Source organism: Cherax quadricarinatus, chromosome 18, assembly GCF_038502225.1.
Source record: "Cherax quadricarinatus isolate ZL_2023a chromosome 18, ASM3850222v1, whole genome shotgun sequence".
Classification (NCBI taxonomy): domain Eukaryota; kingdom Metazoa; phylum Arthropoda; class Malacostraca; order Decapoda; family Parastacidae; genus Cherax; species Cherax quadricarinatus.
Genome location: NC_091309.1, coordinates 2,436,007 through 2,448,942, shown reverse-complemented (window position 1 = coordinate 2,448,942; position 12,936 = coordinate 2,436,007). Strand labels below are relative to the sequence as shown.

The 12,936-nt window shown below is 39.0% G+C and overlaps 1 protein-coding gene across 1 annotated transcript in view; it reads left to right on the top strand.

Moving 5' to 3' along the window:
• Mnn1 (menin 1) overlaps positions 1–12,936 on the top strand; it is a 48,208-nt gene that overhangs the window by 13,370 nt on the left and 21,902 nt on the right. Inside the window, exons 3-6 of the mRNA XM_053777507.2 lie at positions 989–1,095; positions 4,234–4,369; positions 6,919–7,126; positions 12,113–12,414. Of these exons, the coding sequence (XP_053633482.2) occupies positions 989–1,095; positions 4,234–4,369; positions 6,919–7,126; positions 12,113–12,414 (753 nt within the window). The remainder of the gene's footprint in view (positions 1–988; positions 1,096–4,233; positions 4,370–6,918; positions 7,127–12,112; positions 12,415–12,936) is intronic.

Sequence of the window (12,936 nt, the reverse complement as noted above, 5' to 3'; positions counted from 1 at the left end):
TACTTTTGTGTATTTCTTTCTGTTTCTATTTCTGTTTCTCCCTATTCATATTTCTTTTTCTGTATTTCTATTTCTCCATCTCTTTTTCCCTCTTCCCTTTCCACTGGCACATTATTCATTGCTTCCAGTATTTTTTTTTTTTTACTCAGCAGCTGTTTCCTACCAAGGCAGGGTAACTCAAAAAGTACATTCATGAACATTACACTCAGTCACCGTCTTTCCAGAAGTGTGCTGGCATTACAGTCAGATTACCCTCCAACTTTGGCTCACATCCCTCTTTCAGAGTGCAGGCAGTGCCTTCCACCTCCTGGACTCAAGTCCAATATTTCAATGCATTTTCCAGCACCTCATCTTATCTTCAGCACCTTATTTTCCTTGCAGTCTCAGTACCTCATCTTCCTTAAAGCTTCCAGCATCTCATCTTCTCTTGCAACTTCAGTATCTCATCTCTCATTGTATCTTCAGCACCTTATTTTGTTGCAGTCTCCAATACCTCATCTTCCTTAAAGCTTCCAGCATCTCATATCATCTCTTGCAGCTTCCAGCACCTCATCTCATTGCAGCTTCCAGAACTTTTTCACATTGCAACTTCCAGCAACTCATTTCCTCTTTCAGTTTCCACCACCTCTTCTGCAGCTTCCAGCACCTTATCTCTCTTTATAGCTTTCAGCACTTCATCTTCTGCAGTTTCCAGCATTTTACCTCTCTATATTCAATTTTTTGTTGCATCTTCTAGCACCTCATTTACTCATACAAATTTCATTACCTCACCTTTTCCATCATTATGCAATGCTTCATCTTATATATCTTACTATATCTTCCTTTCCCAGCCTCATCTCATACTATTTGACAACAATTAATCTTGTCTGCTGTACCTATAAGATCTTGTGTCATAGTTCATCTGTAGTATTATAACTACTTCCTTAAGATGCCATCCATAAATATTGCTTCCTTTCTTACCATGTGTCAACTGGAAAATTTGTTACAGGTAAAGGTAATGAAGATAAAGAAGGCATACCTGTGACGCATGATGTCTATAGCAAGTCCTGGCTCTATGTCAATGGGCATCCTGTTGTGTGTGACAGACACATGGAGGTGAGTTTGTGCTCAGCTTGATAAGTTTTTGTTCTAGAGTTCTGTTTTTGCGGGTATGCGTTGAGATAAGGTGAGGAGCTGACACAGGATGTTAAGGATTCATTCTTTGTGGTAACATCTTTCCGTTTGAGATACATTGTAAATTGGGGATATTGTGAATTATTACACAAAATGCCTTAAAACTTTGCATGTAAAAAATATCTGGATTTTTCACATTTTCCAGTATGTATTAATTTCTACTTGCATGAGGAGTGCTTTAAGGCATTTTTTAAATAAGTTCAAATATTGGGTTCGACATTGCTATTTGTAATGCTTCATTTGTTCTATTAGCATAATACTTCCCAGTTCTTTTTTTGTTTGAGGAAATTACAGGGGCTCTTGTGGATAATATTACTGCACATCAGTAATAGTTTTTACTTATACTCTGTATGTTATCTACCAGTCCTTCGATGCATGTGTATGTGTGTATTTGTTAGCTTAGGTGACCCAAAGGAAAAAATCCTCGAAAGAAAATACTTTCATCATTCAACATTTTCACCTCACTCATACATAATCACTGTTTTTGCAGAGATGCCCAGAACACAACAGTTTAGAAGCATATACATACAGTGGAACCTCAAAAATCGAGCGTATCACATATCAAGCGTTTGAAAATAAGACCATTTTTGGACATACTGTGTCCCTATTATCGAATCGCCTATTTTGGACTGCCAGGTGCGGGACCTGTCTGCTGGCCGCTCTATCGCGTCCGCGCGGCGCTGTGAATAGTCTAGCTTTGTTTATGCTTGAGTGAACACTAACCTGCGATCTCATTCCACATTTCGATTATTTAATTGTGTTTAGTGCTTGTGGGGCTGTGAAATAAGCTGCCATGGGCCCAAAGAAACTTGCTAGCGATACCCTGTGAGTAAAGAAAGTAGAAACACCATGGATGTGAAGAAAGAAATAATACAGAAGTATGAGATTGGGTGAGACTTGTTGAGCTTGCCAGGATGTACAGAGGACTGTGGACAGTTATTTTGTGAGACAGAAACAGGCGACTGTGGACAGTTATTTTGTGAGACAGAAACAGGCGACTGTGGACAGCTATTTTGTGAGACAGAAACAGGCGACTGTGGGCAGTTACTTTGTGGGACAGAAACAGGCGACTGTGGACAGTTATTTTGTGAGACAGAAACAGGCGACTGTGGAGTTATTTTGTGAGACAAACAGGCGATTGTGGACAGTTATTTTGTGAGACAGGAACAGGCGACTGTGACAGTTATTTTGTGAGACAGAAACAGAGCGAGTGTGGATAGTTATTTTGTGAGACAGAAACAGAGGGACTGTAGACAGTTATTTTTGTGAGACTAGGTCAGTGACTCTCAAGCTGGTCCTAGTGGCATTAAAATACAGAAGAGAAGTAACCCCAGAGAGGGCTTTGATACCTGAAGTCCTCTGGAGAGGATTCTCCTTCCAAACACTAACCCCAACTCCCTCTCTCCTCCTCCCTATCTTCCAGATGCCATCACCAATCTTCAATAAAGGTAAGTAAAAATGTTATTTTATATTACTATAGTATTTGTTGTATGTAAAACTAATTAATCTCTATAAAATGTATTTTTTTTTTTTTTGTGAATATTTTTGGGTTTCTGGAACGGATTAATTGTATTTCCATTATTTCTTATGGGAAATATTGCTTCGAATTTTAGACTTTTCGAATTTAGAACTAACTCCTGAGCAGTTAAGTTGAAATTTGAGGATTCCCTGTATAAAGATACACAGCATATCCTTCCGAACTACCAATATCCCAAACCCCTCCTTTAAAGTGCAGGCATTGTACTTCCCATTTCCAGTACTCAAGTCCGGCTATATAAAAATAACTGGTTTGCCTGAATCCCTTCACTAAATATTACCCTGCTTACACTCCAACAGCTCTTCGTGTCCCAAATACCATTCGTCTCCATTCACTCCTATCTAACATGCTCATGCATCCTTGCTGTAAGTCCAAGCCCCATGCCCGGTTTGATTCAGCAAGAATTTTGATATGGTTGGAATGTAAAAATGAGAAAGTCTAATTAGATGTGTAAGTGGTATGAGGCTCATACCATATATCAAACTGGTAATGTCAGTTACTCATTGGTGGTTGGCATTAGGTTAGTTGTGGCATATCCTCAGCTGGCTCATCATCCTGTGAATGTGGAAATTCGTAGTAATGATAATACTACAATGTATGACTGGTCTGGTTAGTTATGTGATGATGATGATGTTCATGAGGATACAGTATATTAAGGGTCAGGTTCCTTCTATGATGATGGTGCTGTGTATGAAAGATTGGGTTGTTCCTGTGATAATACACTATACGAAAAGTCAGGTTCCTTCTGTGATAATAATACACAGTATAAAAATCTTGATGCCCTCTGTTGAATGTTGATGATGCAGTCAATATCTGAAAAATTAGCTCCTTTGCTAAAATATTATTTAATTTCCTTTCCTATGATATTTTTACTTCCTTTCCTGAACAAATCTTCACCCCATGATGAGTGATGGTGGTGCATTGGTGTATTTAGGATTTCATCTTGTGTATAGCCAAATTTAGGCTTGTTGACAGTGGTGTTTGTTTACTTTGGCGACTTGTGTATGTGATTTGAGACCAAAAATCTATAAATTTGACTGTTTTATGACAGTCTGATTTGTCATTGTTGGAGATGATTAGAAATACAGTGGACCCCCGGTTAACGATATTTTTTTCATTCCAGAAGTATGTTCAGGTGCCAGTACTGACCGAATTTGTTCCCATAAGGAATATTGAGAAGTAGATTAGTCCATTTCAGACCCCCAAAGATACACGTACAAACCCACTTACATAAATACACTTACATAATTGATCGCATTGGGAGGTGATCGTTAAGCGGGGGTCCACTGTATTAGTTTAGCCATCCTAGTTATAAATCACAAAAAATTCAGAGTAAAAAGAACAGTAAAATCTGTTTTATTTTAATATGCTTTAAATAATAATGCCCTAATTATCTTCAGGTCATAAAATAATTTGTTATTCCAAATTATTATTAAATTAGAGAATGTGAGTATTTAGTGAAGCTTTATAATGAGAAATTACTTTGGTTTCTTAAAGATGATGTATTAATATCCTTGCCACAGGTAGCCACAATAGTTTCAAACATGAACCCTGGCATCAATGCCACCACTGACTCAGAGGAAGTGATGCTACTACAACAAGCACTGCTTTGGATGCTCTATGATGCTGGTCATCTTGCCAAGTATCCCATGGCTATTGGTGAGTCTTTTATATTTTTCTTATTTAGTTGAATTAAAGTAGGTTCTTGTGTGGAGCTTTTGTTATCTTCCTTGACAGTACGTACTTGGATATTGTTGGGATTTATGTATGCTGTGAATATTATACAGAGAATAGGTAGTAGGTTGGTAGACAGCAACCGCCCAGGGAGGTACTACCGTGCTGCCAAGCGAGTGTAAAACAAAAGCCTGTAATTGTTTTACATGATGGTAGGATTGCTGGTGTCCTTTTTTCTGTCTCATGAACATGCAAGATTTCAGGTACGTCTTGCTACTTCTACTTACACTTAGGTCACATTACACATACATGTACAAGCATATATATACATACCCCTCTGGGTTTTCTTCTATTTTCTTTCTAGTTCTTATTTTTGTTTATTTCTTCTTATCTCCATGGGGAAGTGGAACAGAATTCTTCCTCCGTAAGCCATGCGTGTTGTAAGAGGCGACTAAAATGCTGGGATCAAGAGGCTAGTAACCTCTTCTCCTGTATGTATTACTAAATGTAAAAGGAGAAACTTTCGTTTTTTTCCTTTTGGGCCACCCCGCCTTGGGATACAGCTGGTGTGTTGAAAGAAAGAAAGAATAGGGAAGATAATATGATAATATGAGGTCTTTGTGGCATTTATGGATTTGGAAAAGGCGTAAGACGGTGGATAGGGGGGCAATGTGGCAGATGTTGCAGGTGTATGGTGTAGGAGGTACGTTACTAAAAGCAGTGAAGAGTTTTCTGAGGATAGTGAGGCTCAAGTTAGAGTATGTAGGAAGAGGAAACTATTTCCCAGTAAAGTAGGCCTTAGACAAGGATGGGGATGTCACGTGGTTGTTTAATATATTTATAGATGGGGTTGTAAGAGAAGTAAATGCAGGGTCTTGGCAAGATGCGTGGAGTTAAAGATAAAGAATCACACATAAAGTGGGAGTTGTCATAGTTGCTCTTTGCTGATGACACTGTGCTCTTGGGAGATTCTGAAGAGAAGTTGCAGAGATTGGTGGATGAATTTGGTATGGTGTGCAAAGAAGAAAATTAAAAGTGAATACAGGAAAGAGTAAGGTTATGAGGATAACAAAAGATTAGGTGATGAAAGATTGGATATCAGATTGGAGGAGAGAGTATGGAGGAGGTAGATGTATTCAGATATTTGGGAGTGGAGCGTGTCAGCGGATGGGTCTATGAAGATGAGTGAATCCATAGAATTGATGAGGAAAAGGGTGAGTGGTGCACTTAGGAGTATGTGGAGACAAAGAACTTTGTCCTTGGAGGCAAAGAGGGAATGTATGAGAGTATAGTTTTACCAATGCTCTTATATGGGTGTGAAGCATGGGTGATGAATGTTGCAGTGAGGAGAAGGCTGGAGGCAGTGGAGATGTCATGTCTGAGGGCAATGTGTGGTGTGAATATAATGCAGAGAATTATTAGTTTTGGAAGTTAGGAGGAGGTGCGGGATTACCAAAACTGTTGCCCAGAGGGCTGGGGAAGGGTTGTTGAGGTGGTTCGGACATGTAGAGAGAATGGAGGCGAAACAGAGTGACTTCAAGAGTGTATCAGTCTGTAGTGGAAGGAAGGTGGGGTAGAGTCGGTCTAGGAAAGGTTGGAGGAGAGGGTAAAGGAGGTTTTGTGTGCGAGGGCTTGGGCTTCCAGCAGGCATGCGTGGCGTGTTTGATAGGAGTGAATGGAGCGAATGGTTTTAATACTTGACATGTTGTTGGAGTGTGAGCAAAGTAACATTTATGAAGGGGTTCAGGAAACCGGCAGGCGGACTTGAGTCCTGGAGATGGGAAGTACAGTGCCTGCACTCTGAAGGAGGGGTGTTAATGTTGCAGTTTAAAAACTGTAGTGTAAAGCACCCTTCTGGCAAGGCAGTGATGGAGTGAATGATGGTGAAAGTTTTTCTTTTTCGGGCCACCCTGCCTTGGTGGGAATCGGCCATCGTGATAATAAAAAAATAAAATAAAAATATGATGGCATAAAAGGTGGTTGAGATAATATAGACATGTAGACAGGATGCTGTATAATAGGTTAAGCAAGTGTGTACTATATATATACAGAACAGATAGAGGTGTATGTGATGACTGAAGGAGGGTGTGAAGGAAGTTTTGAGTGGTAGGGGCTTGACCATGCAGGAAGCTTGTGTGAGAGTTAGCTTGGATTGAGGAGATAAGTAATTTTTGCACTTTGAACTGCCATTGGAGTGTGAAATAATTCAAGAAAACCAGCTAGCCACATTTGTATTCTGGATGTGTGAAATGCAGTGCCTGGATTTTGGAAGATGGATGGGGATGTAGTTCAGTGCATATGAAGAAGCAACCACTTTGAGTCATCTTGCCTTAGTGAAAAAAGATGCATTCAAGCATATGCTCAACTTTAATTCCTGTGACAAAATGCTTACTAGTAGGTACAGGACAGTTGTAAAATTTGCATTTACTTATAGCCTGCCTGGATAATAAATTAATTTTGAATCCCAAAGTATTAAATGCAATTTTACCATTGCCATTGAGTTGTAATACGTATATTATTTTTGTTTTCAAAAGACAACTTGGGTGACCTAGAAGAAATGATGCCAACCAAAGGACGTTGTCCAGCTACTAAGATGTATGAAGAAGCCATAACTAGTGCAGTCCGTTACTACGAGAACCAGCATGTCTACCCGTATACTTATCTTGGAGGATATTGCTACAGAAATAAGCTATATAAACAGGCACTCAAGTATTGGGCCAGAGCTGCTTCTGTTATCAGAAAGTAAGTTCATTTCACTGTGTACATATAAAGACTAGGTCTGAAGTTTAGGAACACTAGGCTGTCTTAGTGTACATGATTAGAATGTTGCTCTGCAGTGTGGGTTTCTCTAGTGCATGGATCAGGTTCAGTTTACTTTTCTTAACTATAAGTACAGTGGACCCTCAGGTAACGACATTAATCCATTCCAAAGAGCTTGCCTTTAGCCGATTTTGCCGTTAGCCGAATTAATTTTCCCTAAAAGAAATAATGGAAATCCAATTAATCCGTTTCAGACAGCCAAAAGTATTAACAAAAAATATTTTTTTAAAGATTAAATATAGATATACACGTACATACAAAAAACAGTGACAGATAAATATAAAGCACTAATAAAATGGATAAATGAACATTTAACATCACACTTACCTTTACTGAAGACTTATTGGTGTATGACAGACAGGTAGGTGGGGAGAGGGGGGGCGAGTTTATTATGCTTCAATATGATGCTAATATCATCTCTGTGAATTATTTATCTATCAAAATTCATCTTCAACATCAACCTTGGCCTACTAGATGATCAGCCTGTAACTGATTTCATCAACAATATGAACAACACACTTCTCATACCAACAATAACTAAACCAACCAGGCTCACTGAAACAAGTGCAACCATAATAGACCACATATGGACCAATATACTAGCCCCCCTTAAATCAGGGATAATCACAGATAGCACTACAGACCACTACCCTACCTTCCTCTTAACAAACATTAGTAAACCACCACTTGAATACAACAAAGTTTCATTTAGACTCCATGATGAGGCCTCAATAAGGAAGTTCACAGCTGACCTAGAGACTGTTGACTGGCCTACAGAATTCTCCAAGGCCAATGGTATTGATGACTGGACAAACATTTTTCTTAACAAATTACTTAGACTATACAACAAACATTGTCCTATAAAAACAAAACAGATCACAAACAAATGGCTTGGTTGCCCATGGCTAACCAGCACCATTCTAAAATCCATTGATAAGAAACACCAATATGAAAAGCAATATAGGCAGGGCTTAATACACAAATATATTCTTAAACACTATTCATCAGTCCTCACCAAAGTAATAAAGAAAGCCAAACAACTATACTACTCCAGTAGATTCACTGACACAAGAGGAGATATAAAAAAGACCTGGAAAACACTCTCTCAGATTCTAGGGACCCACAAACTGAAAAAAAACAAGAATATTGCCCTAACTAAACCTAATGAAACACCACTACATCCCACTGACACAGCTAACAAGATAAACGACTTCTTCTCAACCATAGGTTCTAATCTCGCCAATAAAATCCCACGCACCAATGCCCATGCCGTGGACTACCTAGATGGGAATTTCCCAAATTCCTTCTATCTTGCTCCAACTGATCCCATGGAAGTCACTGAGATTATAAAGTCACTTAAAAATAACTCCGGGAATCTGTCTCATGTCCCACCATTATTGTACAAGAGAGCGGCCCATGTCCTCTCGCATGCTATCTCATTACTTTTTAACAAGTCACTAGAAACTAGCACCTTCCCGAAACTACTCAAGACGGCAAGGGTTACACCAGTACATAAAGGTGGTGACCCTACAGATTTAAACAACTATAGGCCAATATCAAACTTACCATTGCTATCCAAAATCTTTGAGAAACTCGTGCACAGGAGACTATATTCATTTATAACGGCACAAAACATACTCAACCCCTGCCAATTTGGATTCAGGAAAAATAAAAGCACTAACGATGCAATCATAAAAATGCTAGTTCTGCTTTACACAGCATTGGAAAATAAGGAATATCCACTAGGAATTTTTATTGACCTAAGAAAAGCTTTTGACACAGTAGACCACGGCATCCTACTCCACAAACTTGACCATTATGGTATAAGAGGCCATGCGCTTGCATATTTCAAATCTTACCTTACTAATAGGTATCAGTATGTCACCATTAAAGACACAGCATCAACAACACAGCCACTTGATACTGGAGTTCCGCAGGGAAGTGTCCTTGGTCCCCTGCTCTTCCTCATATACATCAATGATCTTCCAAACGTATCTCAACACCTGAACCCCATTCTCTTTGCTGACGACACGATTTATGTCATCTCTCACCCTAATCTTGCCACCCTCAACACCATTGTTAATGAGGAGCTGATCAAAATATCGACTTGGATGACAGCCAATAAACTTACGCTTTACACTGACAAAACCTACTATATTATGTTTGGTAGCAGAGCAGGAGATGCGCAAATTAACATTAAGATCGACAACACTCTAATTGCCTGGCATAATGAGGGCAAATTCCTAGGCCTATTCCTCGACAACAACCTGAACTTCAGCACCCATATCCAACACATAACTAAAAAAGTATCCAAAACGGTTGGGATCCTCTCCAAGATACGACGTGCCTCAAACTGCCCTTCTCACACTATACCATTCACTTATATATCCATACCTCACCTATGCTATCTGTGCTTGGGGTTCAACTGCAGCAACACACCTAAAGCCAATAATAACCCAACAAAAAGCCGCAGTAAGAATAATCACTAAATCTCATCCCTGGCAACACCCCCCCCCCCCCCCCACTCTTCATAGATCTAAACTTACTCCCTGTTCAGTACATCCACACTTACTACTGTGCAATCTACATCTACAGGACCTTAAATTCCAATATTAACCTTGACCTAAAACGCTTTCTTGATAGTTGCGACAGAACCCACAGGCATAACACCAGACACAAACATCTCTATGACATTCCCCGTGTCCGACTAAACCTTTACAAAAATTCAATGTATGTCAAAGGCCCTAAAATCTGGAACACCCTACCTGAAAATTCTAAAACTGCAGACACATTCATCACCTTCAAAACTACCATCAGAAAACATCTTATCTCCCTGATACACCCTGTCAGCTAATTACACGAATACCACCTGGTGGTTAACACTTACACTCACTCACCCATTTGACCATAAACAGAAATATCAATCTCAATCTCAAAATAATGAATCTTAACTAGTCATAAGTTGGCCTGTGATACTCCAATACTGAAACTATGTATAGTGCCAAAACAAAAGCATTCACATTGCTAAACTCACAAACTAGTATTTAGTCACTTAGCCATAATACCAACTTACCTCATAATTTTGTAATATTTTAAACTTAAGATTTAATTTAAGTCTGCCCGAAATGCCTAGCCATGCTAGGTGTTCTAGTGGTACACTCTGTAATTATTATTTTACTACATGTAAACCACACAATAACCAAATTCTGTAAACTTAGCATTGTAATCCTTATAGAGAATAAACTTTGAATTTGAATTTGAATTTGAATAAACAATATTAATAACATAGAAACATGATACACTGGACCCCCGCCTTACGATATTAATCCATTCCTGAGAGCTCATCATAAGCCGAAATTATCGTTAGCCGAATTAATTTTCCCCATAAGAAATAATGGAAATCAAATTAATCCGTTCCTGACACCCCAAACTATGAAAAAAAAAAATTTTTTACCACATGAAATATTAATTTTAATACACACAAACTGAAGAAGACATGCACAATTACTACTCTACTAAGAATAGAATACATGACACGTACCTTTATTGAAGATCTGGTGATGATTGATGGGATGGGAGAAGGGGAGAGTATGGAAGTTATTGTTTAGAAGGGGAATCCCCTTCCATTAGGACTTGAGGTAGCAAGTCCTTTTCTGGGGTTACTTCCCTTCTTCTTTTAATGCTACTAGGACCAGCTTGAGAGTCACTGGACCTCTGTTGCACAACAAATCTGTTCATAGAGCTCTGTACCTCCCGTTCCTTTAAGACTTTCCTAAAATGGGCCATAACATTGTCATTGTACAGGTTGCCAACACGGCTTGCAGTAGCTGTGTCAGGGTGATTTTCATCCGTAAAGGTTTGCAGTTTAACCCACTTTGCACACATTTCCTTAATCTCTTTTTTCAATTCCCTACTAATTCTCGCCCTTTTTACCACAGGGATGGCACTAGAAGCTTTCATGGGGTTCATGGTGACTTATTTTGCAGTTACAAGCACTAAAAACACTGGGATAATGTGAAATGTACCAAATGTATGCGTAGATGCGACTGCACTGGCGCTGAGGCCACACATGGAACACATCCCGGACGAATTACATAAGGCGAGGCAAAATTTTTGCGTTCAAATGCTTCGTATGGTGGATTTAGCGTAACGTGATGCATTCGTAAGGCGGGGGTCCACTGTATATATTGTTTTTCTATCGCTTACTCACTTACATTACTTGTTACACTGTTAATTCTACACTTTATCACTGGCTGGCACTATAGCCTTTATCGATACCTGCTACTTTAGTATCGTACATATCGTAGAATCACTGAATCACTGCAGAAAGCACATTCTCCCCTCTCTCTTCCTCCTCCACTTTGGTACTTTGCTATGAATTTTTTCTTAAATTCTTTTGTGTTTCTTTCCTTTACCACAGGGCTGGCACTAGAAGCTTTCTTTGGGCCCATTGTGGCTTATTTAGCAGTTACAAGCACTAAAAACAATGGAATAATACAAAATATATCGCATGTACGCATGGAATCGTCCTCTCTGGCTTGTAAACAATGGCACACTGGCTGTACATGGGCTCAGGCCGCGCGGACACGTTTGGGACGAATGTCCTTAACTGAGTTCTTGGGCATTAGCCGAGCCAATATTTTGATGCAAAAACCTGCTGCTATCCGATTTTGGCGTTAGCCGATGCCGCTGTTACCCGAAGGTCCACTCTACTGTAGTGTTGCTTCTATTTTTGGCACATGTTACTGTAATAAGAAATGTGCTGTTTTATAAGTTTAATAGTACAATTTTGTATTAATTATCTCTTGTCACTGTCAGATTCGTTGATCCCTTATTATTGTTATTATGATTTTTTTTAAACACGTTGGCTGTTTCCCACCTCATTAAAAATTTTGTCTTATATTTCAGTTATAATTATTCAAGAGATGATGAAGAAATCTACAAGGAGTTCTTGGAAATTGCAAATGAGCTAATCCCTCACATTATGAGAGTTGTCAGCTCTGGGATCTCAGCCAGATCCATACTGAAAGACCCAGAATGTTTTGGATACTTGTTAGAGTTTTATGATGGGATCTGTGAGTGGGAGGAAGGATCAGCCACACCTGTACTACATATTGGTTGGGCTAAGGCACTTTTCAATACTATTGCAAAGTTTGATGCCCATGTCAGGTCACATGTCAAAATCTCCTGCATTGATCCAGATTCCACAGGTGAGCTGTTTGGTTATGTTTTTAGTTTAAAACAAGTGGAAAAATAATGACATTGGAAAATGAAATTTTTTTTTGAAAAGGCAAATGGAAGTTGAGTTGGTTACCTCAGATTGAGAGTGGGTGAGGTAGTGAGTGAGTGCCCAGTTTATTATGTGGTAGTAGATCTCTGTCTTTTTCACTTCATTTCTTTCTCTTTTTTTTTTTTTTTTTTTTTTACACAAGGATTTTACAAGGTTAGGTAAAGAGTTCTTAACCGTTATTTAAAAGCTAAAAGCAGTTACCTACCTCATCTCATTTGAAAGCCTTTTTATTTTTATAAGACATACAAATAGGGAATAGGATGAAGGTGGAGCCTTCTGTGGGCCAGCTATTCCATTTGGTCATTTGACTTTATTTCATCGATGTCATTATGTTGTACAAAGATGTTTCAGACTTACGTCATTCTAGGAATAAATGATATCAGATGAAGTGACATTCTTGAGAAGGGTACAGTCAGAGTGTAGTTGCTGTTTGCTGCCCCTC